The sequence below is a fragment of the Anas acuta genome, chromosome 16, assembly GCF_963932015.1.
Source record: "Anas acuta chromosome 16, bAnaAcu1.1, whole genome shotgun sequence".
Taxonomy (NCBI): domain Eukaryota; kingdom Metazoa; phylum Chordata; class Aves; order Anseriformes; family Anatidae; genus Anas; species Anas acuta.
The window spans coordinates 6,767,673-6,779,409 of NC_088994.1; the positions used below are offsets into that span (position 1 = coordinate 6,767,673).

At 47.9% G+C, this 11,737-nt stretch overlaps 1 protein-coding gene across 5 annotated transcripts; it reads left to right on the forward strand.

The window, feature by feature from the left end:
• The first annotated feature begins 879 nt into the window (after positions 1-879).
• MANBAL (mannosidase beta like) lies at positions 880-8,808 on the forward strand. Of its 5 annotated transcripts, none has more exons than XM_068700713.1 (4): positions 880-959; positions 2,572-2,620; positions 4,319-4,513; positions 7,028-8,808. In XM_068700713.1, exons 3-4 carry the CDS (start codon positions 4,364-4,366, stop codon positions 7,133-7,135), a joined length of 258 nt encoding a protein of 85 aa, XP_068556814.1. In that variant the 5' UTR covers positions 880-959; positions 2,572-2,620; positions 4,319-4,363; the 3' UTR covers positions 7,136-8,808. The 5 variants fall into 5 exon arrangements, with proteins under 5 accessions (XP_068556814.1, XP_068556819.1, XP_068556816.1 ...); XM_068700715.1 differs by lacking the exon at positions 880-959 and adding an exon at positions 992-1,269; XM_068700717.1 differs by lacking the exon at positions 880-959 and adding an exon at positions 992-1,226.
• Positions 8,809-11,737: the final 2,929 nt, after the last annotated feature.

An 11,737-nucleotide genomic window follows, 5' to 3' on the forward strand; every position in this document is an offset into this window, starting at 1 on the left:
CAGTGCCATGAGGGTGTACGTGGATGGCAGCACCCCCAGCTCAGCGTGCTGGTAGCATGGAAATAATTTAACCTGGTCGTTTAAGCCGCACTGACAGGGGCTCTCCTTTCACAGGAGTTATTTCTCCATCCTCAGGGGTTTTGTATCCTCGATGCTGTGTTCAGACCTTAAAGGCCAGGGTTTATTGCTGTTCCTGAGCTCTGGGTTTATCCCTTGGCCGTCACAGGTAGTGAAAGCTCTGATCGTTATTTAAGAGTAATTTTTTCTTAATTTTTAAGCCAGAAAAAATGCTTTGTAAAGTGTCTTTGTCCTCTGCAACTCACAGCTGTGCACATTCCCTAGTTGTCCGTAAAGTCTTATGCACTAAAATAAAAAGGTTTTAAATCCAATTGCTCAAAACCTTTGAAATTGTTGTTGTTAATACCTATGTAACCGAAATGCTTGGTAGCAGCCTGAGAAATCCTTTTACTACAAATGCCGCACCTTACGCCCTCTGTGCAGAACTGATTCTTTATCAGCAAACCAATAAGGGTTCCTCAAAGCATTTAGACTCCTGGACCTGCAGCAAAACCAAGCTGGCGCTACGGACACGTTAGGGCTAGGAGAAGGGCCAAGAAAATCTGAGTTTTAATACCACAGAGAAACAAAGCGCAGCACGCGCTGCTTTCCCCTTTACAGATCACATTGAGGCGTCTCCATTTGGGAGCTGGGCAGGGGGGAAATAAACAACCAAAGAACCAAAGAATCAAACAAATAAAGCCGGGCAGCAGCAGAGGGCTTTAATTAGGGCCGCTCGGGCGCTTCGGGGAAGCAGGGCCAGCCCCGGGTGAGGGGCGGCCTAGGGGGGGGGCGGTTCGGGGTAGGCCGCCCTTAGCAACCGGGCGGCCGCGGGCGGTTGCTAGGGGCGGGCGGAGGCGGGAAGCGCTTCCGGGGCGGCGCGGCCTGGCGGAGAGCGGCCGGTGAGGGGTGGTGGGGACTGGGGGGGTTCGGGGGGTTTTGGGGGGCCTGAGGGGACCCGGGGAGACCCTGAGGATCCGGGGGGTCCGGGCAGAGCGGGTGGGCCCGGGCCTCGTCCAGCCCGGCCTGCAGCGCCCCCAGGGCCGAGGCGCCCGCAGGCTCCCCGGGCAGGCTGTGGCAGGGCCCTGAGGGAAGGATTCTCCTACCCGCTAACCTGGACATCCCCTCCTCCAGCTCGGAACCGCTCCCCCTCGTCCTGTCGATATCTGGTTGAGGAAGGAGCCGCTCTCCTTTTTTATCAGCCCCCTCCAGGTACTGGAGGGCTGCGGTGGGGTCCTCCCAGAGCCTTCTGCAGGCCCTCAGCCTCCCGTGCTCTGTGCTGAGCGGCCTTGGCGCCTCGAGAGGAGCCCGGTGTGTGCCACCTGAAATGCTCCTGCAGCCCTGCCTGTGTTAGTTATTGTACGTGGAGATGGGGCTTGGGGGTGCCAGCTGGGAAGCACGGGGCAGCAAAAGGAGAGGTTTTATCTGCCCCTGTTGGGGTGGCTTGTGTATGGCCCTGAGCCTGAAAGCACGAGGTTCTTTATGGTGGGGCCTGTTTCTGTCCCCAGGAGGACAGCTACATCGGCTTCCCCTGGTGGCACTGAGCAAAGCCTCGAGCCAGAGCCCTGCAGCCCCACGCTGACTCCATGGTGTGGCTCTGTGGTTCTGCTGGGTGGCAGCAGCTAGCTTGCTGTAAAACCCTAAGAGTAGTTTTAAACCAATAATCAGGTCAGTTCTTTTAGTGTGGTTGAGCTGTGTTTTTACCTGCTTCCACCAGAGTGTTCTAGTGAGCCAGCAAGGCCTGGGGGGAGAGGCAATACCTGCTGGTAAACCAAATGGGAGAGCTGGGGAGGGCTGTGCTGTCATATACTTAGGTCTTCTGCCAGAGTATAAACCTTTAAATACAGCCTAAGAACATTTATTTTAGGTGTAGGTAACAGGCTACGTCTGGGGAAAAAGGTGGCTGAGCCTGTGGAGAAGAAGAGATATTAGCATGGGAAGGGATGGTGAAATTGTAGCTTCTCTGGAAGAGGGAGGAAGACCCGACTGTCACTCAGGGCCCTGTTGCATTGGCACCAGGCAGAGTGTGATGAGGTAGCTCCCTGGGTGGGAAAACTCACTTCTCGTTTGGTGTGTGCTGCAGGAGGCAGCGTGCCTGGTATTGAGCATGGCTCCCTGCTGCTCGTTGAGCCTCCTGACACATCTACCTCAGAGGTTTAGCCTCCTTCGGCGTGCAGGTCTGGGAGTCTTTTCAAAGCAGGGAATTTTTTTTTGCCTTGTATTAGTTCAGCTCCGCTGATAGCAGCAAAATGAGAGGCTCTCCCGTGGGGTGCCGGCTGTGACTGCTGCGATAGCTGGAGCGTGGTGTCAGCGCGGGGCGTGCTGTGTGGGTTGTGTTCGCCACCTGGGCGCTCGGTGCTGCTCACGTCACTGGGGATATTTACACAATTAATAACGCCCTAACGAGAGGTGAAGTAGGAAAGGGAAGGGTGACTGGCGGAATACGAGGACGGGGATTTTTGGTGTTGTTGTCTATGTGTCAGTTCCCTTTTCTGATTTGTGTTGGTGTTTCAGGTGTGTGAATCAGGACTGTCGGTAGCAGCTTGTGCCAAGAAAACCCCAGGTGAGGAGAGAAGCAACGTGCCTGCCTGCTTTGTTTACAAAGACTGGGAGCAAGAGTGAAGTTTTCTAAAAGTGTCCCAATAAGTAAAAATCCAGACAAAATACAACTCAAGGCTGAAGTTTTCTGTGATTCTTGCTTAGGAACTGCTGCCTTGATAGATTAGAGGAAGGGGAATTTTAAAAGCTGAGGGTAGTTAGGAGTGCATTACATTTATGCATGCTTTACTCGTGCTGTCCTAAACCCAGTCCCAGCATTGGGTCTGCACTGGGACTCTGTGAGCCTGCATGGCCCAGTCCAGCTTCATGCACAGATCACGAATTCAGTCAGAATTTGAAGTGTTGTTTTTTTCTTTTCACTGAAGTATAGACTGAAGGAGGTCACCTGTTCCTATCTCCTGATTCAAAGGAGATATTAAATTGTATCCTGATTCAAAGGAGATACTAAATGCAGTTGGGAATACTTTTGCTGTCTTCTTCAATCCAAAATTAGATCCCATACTTCAGCTGAATTAAAAGAAAAGAATTATTATTGCTTGTGATTTATATACCATGTCTTTTAGTTTGTACCCAGATTTGCCTCTGTCTGTGACAGCACAGAGTTGTGTGGTTTTCTCTTCAATGTATCAATTATAACTTTATTCAAGTTAGCCTCTATGTTTACCATCTTTCTGGATGCGGTCACATCTGCAGACTGTAGAAATCTCCTAGCATAAGAAATGCAAAGCTTGTTTGGGTGATAGAGGAATTGTAGGAGACAGGTTACTGCCCTCCAAGTGAAACGTGCGTGCAGCACCATCTTGCACCCAGCCTAGTCATGCGAAAGGCAAACGAAAGCCAAGAGAGAACTGTGTATAAACAAGGAGTGCTGATTCAATAAGCACACAACTGAATCATGCAGATCAGGAAAACCGAGTAAGACAATAATCACAGCTGAGTTCTGGTGGCATCTCGCAAGAATTGAATTTCCCTTTTGTGACTTGCTGTGGCGTACTTGAGCAATTCTGGAGGGAGAGTTCTCAGTCATTATAGTGAGCCATTAGTCATTTGTAGAATGAAGCGATAACTCCATTAGGAAAAGGAAGGGAGGGAGTGGCTGAAAATCTAGCTGGGGACCCAGGAGATCAATATTTAACTCTGACACAAACTTCCTGTGTGAGCACTGCGAGGTATGTGGGGCTTCCTGTAGCCATCCACTAACTCACTGTTTGTAAACATTGAACTCATCCCACTGTCTTCAGCAAATCTACTCTCTGTGTGCTTTATTTAAAACGTTGGGTTTTGTACATCTAAAACAACAAGGCTGTGATTACATGTACAGTGTAAGTGAAAATGAATAATTGGCATTCATCTTGCATGCACAATCAGCCTCAGGGAGAGGTATCTTCTTGCTTTTTAAGCTTTCCTTTAGTGTGTTATGGCCATCTGTCATATTTTGCTTGTTTTCCCCTCACCTGCAAACGTACTAAAACTCATATTTGAGGGCTGCTTTCTTAGGCAAGTTAAGGAAAAGACAAGCATACAAAAGAATGCGAGTTTCATTTCCCTCTTTGTGTTTGGGTCTGTATCTGTACCAGTGTATTGTGAAGATATCCAAAGGTTATCTTCAGAAAACCCCATAAAGTAGCCTGTAATTTTCTGCTGCTGGAAAGTAACGCCAGAGCACACGATGTAAATAATTACTCTTTTTTCTTCCCTGTAGAAACCAGTCTTCCTGAGAGCACTAGAGGAGAAAGGTGTTTCCACTATGGCTGCTGAATTGGATTTCTCCCCACCTGAGATCCCCGAGCCCACATTCATGGAGAACGTGCTACGCTACGGACTCTTCTTTGGAGCCATTTTCCAGCTTATCTGCGTGTTAGCCATAATCCTGCCAGTTTCAAAGTCCCATAAGACGGTAAGTGGTGTTCTTTAATGTTGTAGATACACAGAATCACAGAAAATCGGGTGGGAGGGAACATTTCAGAGCTGGTGGAGACACAATAGTCTGCCCCAGAACTGATGATCCATAGCTCATTCTCTTTCCTTCCTTCTAGCTTTCCCACCTCCCGCTGGGTGTGCGTGCTGTTCCTGATCGCACGCAAGAATACTTCAGTCCCAAGCCCACATTATCATCCTACTGCTGATTTGCTCTATTAATTGCCAGGCAGGGCGCCCCCTTTGCAGGGATTGCCTGTCAGAAAATGGTGTAGGGCTCTTGTTTGTGTATGATTTTTGGAAACAAGGTGAAATGTTGAGTGTATTTGATTGCCAAGAAGGCAGTTTTCAGTCCTGGTGCCCAATCCTGTGCCAGCATGTAGAGAGCCCTTTGCTGTTTGTAGAAGAGAATGTTGAAGTCAAAGGTTGAGGTGAGCTACAGAGCTCTGATTCTATCTTCTGTTTACTTTTAAACTGGGCCACAGTGGGGTGACCCACATCCACCCAGCTGTTGTGATACAAGAGCCCCAGGTGCTCGGTAACGCTCGTGTTGGTGGAGCTGGCAATATTTCAGGCTGCAAGTTTGTTGGTTTGATGTAGGTTTTCTCTAAACATGCATGGTATTTGGTATTATTTTCAGTAACAACTCAGAATGGAAAGCTTTGATTTCAGGCTCTATTGCCATGTTTGCACCCTCTTGTGCAGAGGAAGCATGGAGATTTTCAGCAGCACGTGGAATTGATGTTACCTGCCTTGTAAAGGAGCTTGTAGGACACAAAGTATGCCTAGGGTAGCTGGGGAAGGGAACGCCTGAGGGTGAGGCACAGTGCAAAGGAAAAAGGCTCTGGCAGATGTGTTCTGATAACAGCAGTCTGGGGGGTTAAAACCATACAACAGAGAGGGCAGAGCGAGATTTTCCTTTCTAGCTCAGGTAGGACAGTTCGTGGTCCAACTTTCACCTTTAACTGTCAGTGGGATGTGGAGGTGCGTTGATGCACTGGATTCCTGATGCCCTGGCCTGGGTGCATGCTCCCTTCTGATAGTCCTGCTGCAGCCACCAGAGCCCACCCATCTGCGTCCGTCGTTTCCCTTTATATATTTATGGCTGTTCTTGAAAGCTGGGAAGAGTGACAGTTTTAGTTTGAAGTGGGAAGCTGAAGACCAAGCCTCCAATTAAAGTGATAAAGCTCAAGGACCTGTTCCTGTTTAAGGTCATCCTTTGTTATTTGCATGCTCTTTTTTTTTTTTTTTCCTCCATGCTGTCCTATTGACGTTCTGCCCTTGTGATTAATTTCCGAGACAATAAACAAGAAAGACCATCCCTCCAAACCTTGGGAATGGTGCTCGAGTCCAGGTAGGGTACAGATCGGCTTCTCTGTTTTGGAGGCTTCAGGTTTTGGAGACTACCTTGGTTTGAACATTAGAAGGCAGCAGTGTTCGCTTTATGGCAGCACCACGCTGCATCCTTGAGTAATAACTGCGTGTTGCTCCATTTCTCCGGAGCCTGCCAGCTCCCTGTGCGCTGATTACAGCCTTTGGAAAGTCAGCCAAATCTCCTTCCTTGGAAAGCCACGCAGATGTGAACTGTAATAGCCCAGTGACTTGAGAGGTGTTTGAACAGAGCTCCTTGATTAAAAGGATCCTGTCAGATACTTGCCTTCCCCTCTGTTATCTGGAGCTCTGTCTTGGAAGCTTGAAACTAGCACGTCTTGCTCTGCCATTTTTTGTGTGTCCTTTTCCAGTTGGCAAGCTCTGACTGATAGAAACCAAGATGCTAAAGCAATATTTGTACTCAAATGCATTTAATGGAAGCAGGCAATCTGCGTGTGTGTGCTTTCTCAGATGAGACTGGCGCTGCTCCCTTATGTTTTTACAAGATAAGTAGACTTTATTTCCCATGGCTGAAGTATTATCTGTCATCTCCCCTGAAGGAAACAAGCTGGATGCCTAAGGACTCCTTGTTAGGCCAGGTGAAGAAAGCTTTGCCTTTGGTTCCCTCCCTGAATTTCAGGCTTGACTTAGTGGCTCTGAACTTGACATTCGTACTGCTGTTTTGAGGATTACCTTTTGTCTTGCACAGGATGAGGCTTAACATTTTGCAGAAATACCTATGGCATGTTACCATGCATACTGGTGATTTTTATGGTGTCTTTTCATTTTCCTAGTTTGAATAGTTCTCATTTAGTGTTGATTTTCTTTCTGCCGTTAAAATTGGAGTACTGTGTTTCTCCAAAGCCTGATTTAGACACTTACACTTACAACAGCTTCTCTGGTAACAAGCTGTTTCTGGGCATGAACTTGCACTCCTCAAAAAGCACACGCAGAAGAAGCAGACACGGTGCTGCTCAAGTCTCATTAAATGTCGGCTCGGTTTGATAAAGACGTGTTCCAACAGAGATACCCAGCACTTGTTCCTTCGGCTTGCACACAAATTCCCAAAGTGAGCTGTCAGCAAACTGTTAAAAAGTTGCTGTTTCTTGATTGATTCCTGCAGGACTCGGACAGTTTTGAGCCGAAGACGTCAGAGACAGTGAAGAAGCCAAAGGCAACTGCTCCGCAGATAAGCAAGAAACCCAAGAAAGAAACAAAGAAGAAACGATAAAGGCTTGACCGATGAACCTCAAAAGACAAAACAATCACCTGTAATCATGCTTCCTCAGAGATGACATCAAAGGCAACTAACTATATTAAATGGTTTTCTGGCATTGCTTTCATAGCTTTCAGGGACAAGGGAGAGGAACTTATAAAAGTGGAAGGGAAGGGCTTCTGCCTTAGATTTATTTTTTTTTTAAAGCAAAGAGGACTTCACATATCCAGGACTTCATTTGACATGATTAATTTATCAGTCACCATCAAAGTGACTTCTGTCATTTTTGATGGGTGGAGAGGCTTGTCCTATCTACTCAATGCTGGCCAGGATTTGTAGAACAGTCCCCGTGGAAGGTGGAGCATGGGTTTGCTACTTTGGATACCGGTTTGTGTTGTGTTTTTTGAAGGCAGAAGGATCAAATGGATCAAGGATACCACACTACATAGCTTTGCATTCATCTCTGTTGTCATCTAGTCTGAAATACATAGCTGCGTTTTATGGCTCAATAATAATGGCTTTGTCATATTCTTTAATTCTTTAGGTAATAACTCATCAGATGCCAGACTGCTGTAGATGAAAGCTTTCATTTCCTCAGCGTCGCTACCTCTTTCTTATTCCCCACCCATGTACTCTTCCTTTCTATTCCCTTTCTTGAAAGCAGGAGTCTTTCAGGGAATTGAGATTGTGGTGGAGACTGCAGTGACTACAGGAATCACCATTCTGGAAGGTGCTTAACGCCTAGAGTAATGGGATGTGCTTGGGAGCTTGGAAGGACCAGATACTGCCTGGTGGAGAAAAGCTGCTCTGAGGTGGGGGACTTGAAGCGCTGCATTTGTCGTGCATCAGCCAGCACTGCCTCGCCGTGCTGTGTATAAACCTTCCTGTGAGCTAGCTGAGCCTTAACCGTGTGCTCCATTTCAACACAGCTGGGGTTTGTTGAATTTGCAAACACCCTCCCAGCCATACCTGCTACACAGTGCGCTGCGTCTCCTCCTGTTGATTTTTTTCCTGAAGTTAAATAGGATCTCAGCCTGAGGAGATGCGGTAAGCTGGCTGTGTAGCATGACTCTATGGCAAGAGACATGTACGCTATGTTCCTTCAGGCTCTGGCTCTCCAGGGCCAGGGACAATCTAGTATTAGATTTAAATATGGCTAGACAGGACTGGAAAGAGATAGGTGGTGACGTAGCCACGGAGTCTCTGTAGGGCAGCTCAAGCTTCCTGATGCCAGCTCACATCTTGGTTTGTTTGATCACGAATGAGTCAATGGGAGGAGAACCTGCTGTTTTAGGCGCACCCAGGGTTCAGAGCGGCTTTGAAGGAATGGCTTCTCTGGCGGGGCTGCAAGTCTGCGATCCTTTTTGCATACGTAGACTCCCGTCCTCGATTCACAAATGCCTTGTGAGCCTGGGTACGGCAGCAGCGCTGTGCTGCGTGCGGGCTCTAACAGAAGCCTAGCAGCACGTCTGCAGAAGCCATCGGTTTGCAAAAGGGCGCATTTTCTGCTCCTTCCTACTTTTGGTGGGTGAGCCAGGTGGATCCCAGTGCCAGTTTGATTCCAGCCCCTTCCTGCTTCCCTGCTCCACGTTCTCTGCTTCTCTGAACCGGAATGCTGATGCCATTGCGCTCCTTAAAATCCAGCTTAGAGTGCTGCTTGAAACTCAGCCCTTTTTCTTTTTTTTTTTTTTGAACTACTTAAAGGCAATACTAGGAGAACAGAACTAAGCATGTGAGACACAAGCACTCTAAAGATGCTTTGAGTTCTCAGTACAAAGAAACATTACAAAAATTTCCCACGCAAATAACAAAGAACAATATTGTGCTATGAGTTTCCATTATGGGCTTGTGCTCCTGTCTGTGATCTGCAGGGGAAAGAAAAGTGTTGCCCTTCCCTGGATAGGTACTGTAAATCACTTCCTTTTTAGTAGATGAGGATGGTGGTTGTTTTATCTAACAACTCGGTCTTTCTGCAGGTTACCTAAAGGTGGGTTCTATTGCTTTGTTCTCACAGAACTGTAAATATTGAAAGAGTAGTGCACACATTACCCAAAATACAGAAGTGCTTCCACAGCCGAGAACCAGTTAGGGATGAGCCCTGTGTGGTTACCCTGGAATGGCGGGCTACTACATCAACATCTTTGTCTAGCTGTCTAGAGGCTTAACTGCTCATTGCTAAGTGGAAATCATGGACATTGGGGGTTCATTTTGTCAAGGGGAAGTGGGATTGTGTTGTATTTTCACTTTGTTTCTAACAGCTTGATACCTATTTCAATGTATTTGTTAATTGAACTTACCCTATGTCTTTAGAAATTACCAGTGTCCTGTGTATTTTAGTTTTTGTTGAAATGTGTAATTAATACAACCTGAATATCTTTCTTTACAAAAAACTCTTTCAAATTTTGCTGCCTCTTTCTGTGTGTTTTCTGTGAAAGCTGCCAGAGCTCTCAGAATGTAGGAACACAGAGACATAAATAACCTATTCATAAAAAGCGATCCATTAAGGGAAAGCCTTTGAGATCCTTTAATCTGCGAGAAATTGGTTAGTTAATACTTTCAGGCATGCGTCTATTTGTGTTTGACTTGGAGGTAGCGAGCTATCTCCCAGAACACCTTCACCTTCCTGGCAGGAGGAAATGGTGCAATGGCTAAATTAATTTGCCTCTCATGAGAGAGTTTGGCTCCAAGAGCCCACCTGAAGGTTCCAAAATAAAGGCAGCATTTGTTAGTAATATGAGCAGGGGATTAGGTGGGGATTCAGGAGATTGATAATGGGGATTTTCACAAGCTCCGTGGTAGCTCAGGTTTCTGTGGCTGGAGCAAGGAGCTGCCCGGTGGCCGCTCTTGGGCTGTGGGAAGAGCAGGCGAGCTCTGGCAAGTGCCACTGTTGGTTCCCTCACCAGGAAAGGAAAGGACTAGTGTGGTAAGTCCTTTAATTCCCAAGCACTTTTCTCCAGGCTGTTTTGTAATTAACATCCCAAAGGGAGCTGAAGACTTCATTAAGTCCCTTTTATTGAAGGGGAGGCTTTCAGATGTCTGCCTCCAGATACCAGGCAGCCAGCAGCGCCTCTGTGAGCTGCGCCTTGTGCTCCTGGCCAGAGCCGGGCTGAGAGCTGGGCTTCCTCTGCTGATGGGCAGTACCACCTTCCTTTCCCTCAACAGGCCAAGAAGAAACATGGCTGGGATTTGAGACATCTTTTTGCTTCGTTTCTGGTTGCATTCAGGCAGCTCTCCTTTTCTGGCCACCCATCTCGAGAGCTGTGGCCATCGCTGTCCCCGTGAGCTGTCTCATTCACAAAGCATCCTTGTGCTCCTCCGGTGCAAGCAGCACAATCCCCCGAGACAGCCTAATAAGTAGCTCGTGACTGGAGTTCCAGTTCACATAGTTCAATTAAATCCCTGTTAATCTTGTTCAGACCTAATTTACTTTCCTTCTCATACACACGTTTCTGCTTCAGAGGTACTCCGGTGAGGTTCCCTGCTGACAGGAGCTGAAGAGCCCGAGGCCGTATTTGAAGAGGACTGATGTTTGCCAGTCGGCCCGTGAAGAGGCTATCAGCTAAGATGATTTCCCTGTCATCAAGAATGCGAAAACATCCCTTCGGTGCCTGGATTTCAGGGGGCAGCGAGGCTGTATGTGATACTTGAGGAGAAAACGAGGCTGTAGGAGAGGAGCTGCTGGGTACCTCTGTTTCCCAGGGCAGTGCTGAACACGCACATGTTAATTTTTGGCCAGCCTAGGTGGAGATGTCCGAAGAGCTGGGGTGCTGGCCTTCCCTCTCGGGAGCCCCCCTACCAGGCAGACAGTTTTTCCAGGCAGACATTCTGTTGTTCACAGCCCGCGGCCTGTGGGGATCAAGATGAGCGTATTGATTTAGTTAGTTTGCTCATTAAACTCATGAGGCATCAGGGACTGACTACAGTGAGAAAATGGGATGATGAATGGCGAGTGATGGCGTAGGGAGAACGCGTGCTTGTTTGGTGATTAGGTTGACTGCCAGATTTGGCAGTTTGGAGGGATCTGACCCTCCTCATCCTCCCCAGACCAGGAGGGATTATTTGGCTGGGGTTGTCTTGCAGGAGATGCCGGTGCTAGCCAGTGTTTGCTTGGGCGTTTCTTCTGAAATTGCCAGTTACTGCAGGTGAAAGCTCCTGCTCTTCTCTGGTACCTGGTAGTTTGTAACTGTTGTTGGGGCTGTTCTGTGGCATTTGCTGTATGGACTAGTGCAGTAGCTGGTCTGTCTAAAATGGCTCTTGCTTGGGCTGGCAAGTGCAGGGCGATGAGCTGGGCTTCCCGTCCCTCCCTTGAAATTCAGCTCACGGTCCCATCTTTCAAGTTGTTCTCCCCAGTCTGTGGCCTTTCTGTCACTTCATTTCACCCCCAAGCACCCCCTTGGTGTTTCCACCCTGTAGGCTGATGTCCATTGCAGTTCTTCAGTCCTTGCAGCCCAATTTCAACTGCCAGTGACAGACTGTGAGAATCGCCTCGCTTTGCAAGGACTGATACAAAGAACGTGGAGAGAAAGCAGCCCAGGAGGAAGAAGGGTGTCACCTGTGATCAGCCCCTTGAGCTTGTTCCCCCTTCCCTGACTATTTTTTCAGCATAACAGGGGAAAA